The 3997-nt window shown below is 35.9% G+C and overlaps 1 protein-coding gene across 1 annotated transcript; it reads right to left on the reverse strand.

Annotated features, from left to right (window-relative positions):
• Positions 1–298: 298 nt before the first annotated feature.
• On the reverse strand, positions 299–3991 carry LOC117215011 (organic cation transporter protein-like). The gene is made up of 4 exons (XM_033461394.1): positions 3792–3991; positions 3213–3388; positions 2165–2337; positions 299–2083 (listed from the first exon to the last, which is right to left on the reverse strand). Exons 1-4 carry the CDS (start codon positions 3964–3966, stop codon positions 1987–1989), a joined length of 621 nt encoding a protein of 206 aa, XP_033317285.1. The 5' UTR covers positions 3967–3991; the 3' UTR covers positions 299–1986.
• Positions 3992–3997: the final 6 nt, after the last annotated feature.

Consider the following 3997-nt stretch of genomic DNA (forward strand, 5'->3'; position numbering starts at 1 on the left):
GTATTGGCCCTATGTAATTTCAAGATTAAAAATATAAAAGAATTCATTCCTGATTACGATATCGTACGTGATTTACAAAATCATCGACCGTCAAGGGTTAAATGAGAATTCTCTCGTCCAGAATTATTTTCCAGACGATCGAATTATTATCCATTGCATCACGAGGATCGAACTAACTTGTAGCCTTGAACAATTATGTACAGTTGAATCTCTAGCGTAGGAATATTTCAAAGAATCTCAGGTTTTGAGGAACGATAGCTGATATTTGCAACGAACAATAGTATGTCTTTTTAATCGGTAACTGAAAGCAGGGGCTAGTCTCATAAGTACGCGAATGATTCTAACGATCGAATGATTCTAGTTGCTAGAATCATTGTTTAAAGGTGGTATAACGGAGATTGTGCGCTTAAGACGAACAGGTCGGAGGATCGAAAGGAACGAGATTGGAAATATTCGCGTCTCTTCACGAATCAGAATTTTACTATTTCTAATTGAACACGTGACGGAGTTTCGATCTGTTTGAAGTAACATTTAAACCTGAGCATTTTCAAAATTAACTCATTATCTATCAATTTTTCTTCTAAAATTTGTATATAATTCTATAAATTATTTACTGCTTTTTCCATTGGATTTAAACAGAACAATTTCGGAAGAATGTCGAACATTATGTTAATATCCTTTGTATTAAAAAAAATTTCTGCTTAAAAAGATCCTACAACTTTCATTTTATAATCTCAATTGGGTATGATGGTAGCTAATGAACGCTTAGCAATTAATTGTTTTAATGCATTCCATTTTATGAATGATCAGTAATTACGGATTCAAGGATACTTATTAGAAGTAATATTCTTATTATATCTAAATATATCAAATAGAGATATTTCTCGCATTAATACTGAAAGATCATAAAAATGAAAATATCATAAAAGAATTCCAATCTTGATGTTTCATTAGAATAATATATATATATGTATGTATATATTTAAATTAAATAACAGAGATCTCAGAGTTTTCAAAGCATTCAACGTGTTGATGCATAAATGGATGATGAAAAAAAGCCACGTTGATCGAGCGAACGCAAAATACACTTCGGTTTCAAAGTCGATCGAAACTCTCATTTCAAGTGTCGGCGATTTATGAATTACCTATATTGATACAAAGGCGATTCGTAATAAAGGAGACAAGTTGAAAGCTTGACAATGCGCGAAGACAGCTCTCTTTTTGTGTTTCGAGTCTCGTGGCAATCCTTTGTTATTCACGGTATTTCATAGTTAAATCAATTCAACTAGAGTATTCCTTCAACGAGAAAAGAAAAAAAAGAGCAAGAAGAAAAAGATATAGATCTTTCTTTTCGATTTTTAAAGCGAAAGATGCATAAATACTATGGTATATTATTTCCTTATATATCGTTTCCTTTAATACGTATATCCAATACTGAATTTAATTGTACATTTACATAAGATACTTGAATCGTTTCTCATTTCCAACACTTTACCGATGTTATAGTACGCGAAATAATTACATCGTATTATGTGAACGCAACGTACTTTAAATGCCGCGTTCTTAATTCTTTAAATTTCACATTTTTATACAGTCATTCCAATTAAAAAAAGATACACTTTAAAGAAAATTATCTTGTGTGCAACAAAGCTACTTCGTCGATGAAGCGTCAATTAATTGCTTAAACGTATATCTTGTGTAATTTGACGATTCTTGTCTCTTTCACTACAATAATCGATACTTCCTCCTAGTTTCTCTCAATAGCTCTCCAATCTCAATACGTTCGTAATATCTTAACATCTAACATCACACACACACGTTTAATAACTATATTTATAACGAATTTGGCAAGTTTCAGGCCACTGGCAAGTTTCACACCACTGGCAAGTTTCACACCACTGGGGAGAGTCACGCCACTGGAAAGTTTTACGCCATTGGCATGAGTCATGCCAGTGTCGAGTTTCATGCCGTCGCCAAATCTAACTGCTATAGCCTAGTACAATCCATTTTTTGAACACTGCCAGTAAACGCTGGATTTGAAAGGCCTTTCTTCTTTCTATAAGATTTTTTCAGCATTTTGCTCCTGTCAAATTGAAATAAACGATTATTAGTAAATTTATATTGACATAAGGCGGAGGAAGAATATTATAGAATCTATACTTACGAGGATATACACGGAACCCACCAGAAACTTTGTTCCCTGCCGAAGTCATTCCCCTCCTGTAGGGTTTCTGGTAATTCCTGGTTCAACGTTTCTGGCAAGCCAAGGGTCAGGAAGGCATGTCCAAAAGACAGCAAACCGAGGGCAACCAGCGGTAAGGATGGATCAATGTCAGCCTAAATTAAACGAAAAATATTCTCCCTTTTATACGCCTTCCCCTTATATGCCTTCCCGTTATACGTCGCCCGTTATACGTCTCCCTTTAGACGCCTTCCGCTATACGTCCCCCGCTATACGTCTCTCTCTATACGTCTCCCTATACGTCTCCCTATACGTCTCCCTATACGTCTCCCTATACGTCTCCCTGTATACGTCTCCCTTTATACCTCTTTTAGAAGTAATAGCGATTAATTCCGCTTTCCGCTAATTCCTTAATTTCCCTTCGATTTTCGGGAAATAAATGGATACTTCCATAAGTTTATTTTCGGTAATAACATTACACAAATAATAGTATACTTTGAGGTTAACTTATAATTCAGAACAGAATAACTTACACAATAATCGAGAGTGTCCTCGCAAATATTCCTCTTCGTATTTTCTTAATATTTACTTAATATATACTTAATATTTTTTTAAATATTAATAAAGAATATTGGTTAAAGACAGAATTTGAAGAAGTTGTCAATATACAAAGGATCATTGGTGTTACCTGTGTAACGAGATTTTGTAAACATTCGTTTCATTTAGAAACGAAGCTATAGTGTAGTATCGCAAACCTGTAAATAATTACAGACAATAGAAAAGTTACATTTTCTTCACAAAAAAACGAAACGGAGGAAAATATATCGAAAATCTATCTTGTTTCCGTGATTCGTAAGATCACAAGAAGAATCCATGGCCCGACAAGGAACATAATTTTCCTACAAATTAAACCAACTTAAAAAAACGTATTTCAATAACAGATAATATTAGTCGTAAATTAAAAAAGAGGTTGAGTAATTTTCGGATCGTAGAAATACGATGTCGTTAACAGAAATTTCGATTCACTTACCAGATAAATAATGTAAGGTCCCAAAATGTGGGCGATATAACCGATGATATGGATCAAAGACACGCCCTGAGCTCTCACCACAGTCGGCAGCATTTCCGCTGCATATTGGAAACCAATATTCGCGGCGATATTCACCCCAAGACGCGCTATAATCGCCATGGCAACCGTTGTCGAACCTTGAATAAGTTGAAAAATATGTAAATGCCACGATCGCCGCATTCCACGCACGATACATACGCCCGATGCGCGCATGGTCCAATTAAAAATTAAATGTCATCCCTGTCGAGTATGTGACGTTGAGAAATAAATGTCAATCGTTAATGGAATAGGATTTAAAGGCGAAAAAGAAAACATTATTCTTGCATCAAGCACAAGCTCTCATTTCTCAATCTCCCAAAGCTTTCGCTGGAGAAGCTTCAGAAAAGCGCTTTTTAAAACGACCGTCGATCGATAAAACCGGATTTTTTCTATAAAATTCACCCCCGCTTTCTCACTGCTATTCACACATTCCTGCTATTTTATTGAATAATATCGATTGACAAGTCATTTATTAAGAAATAAAAAAAGAAAAAATGTTACCAGAGGGGGTAGCGATGGCAACGAAGGAGAAAATGCCACAGAGGAACATCGATGCGAAACCCATCCATCGTCTGCCCCATCTGTCGAGGAAAAGGGCGAGTAGAACAGCGGCCGGAAGTTCCGTGAGGGACGCTAAAGAGAACGACGTGAAAACGTCGGGGTCCAGAAGTTTCATGTTCCAAACGTGGCCGTCAAACACCCACACC

Source organism: Bombus bifarius, unplaced genomic scaffold (genome assembly GCF_011952205.1).
Source record: "Bombus bifarius isolate JDL3187 unplaced genomic scaffold, Bbif_JDL3187 scf7180000009307_frag, whole genome shotgun sequence".
In the NCBI taxonomy this organism is placed as follows: Eukaryota; Metazoa; Arthropoda; class Insecta; order Hymenoptera; family Apidae; genus Bombus; species Bombus bifarius.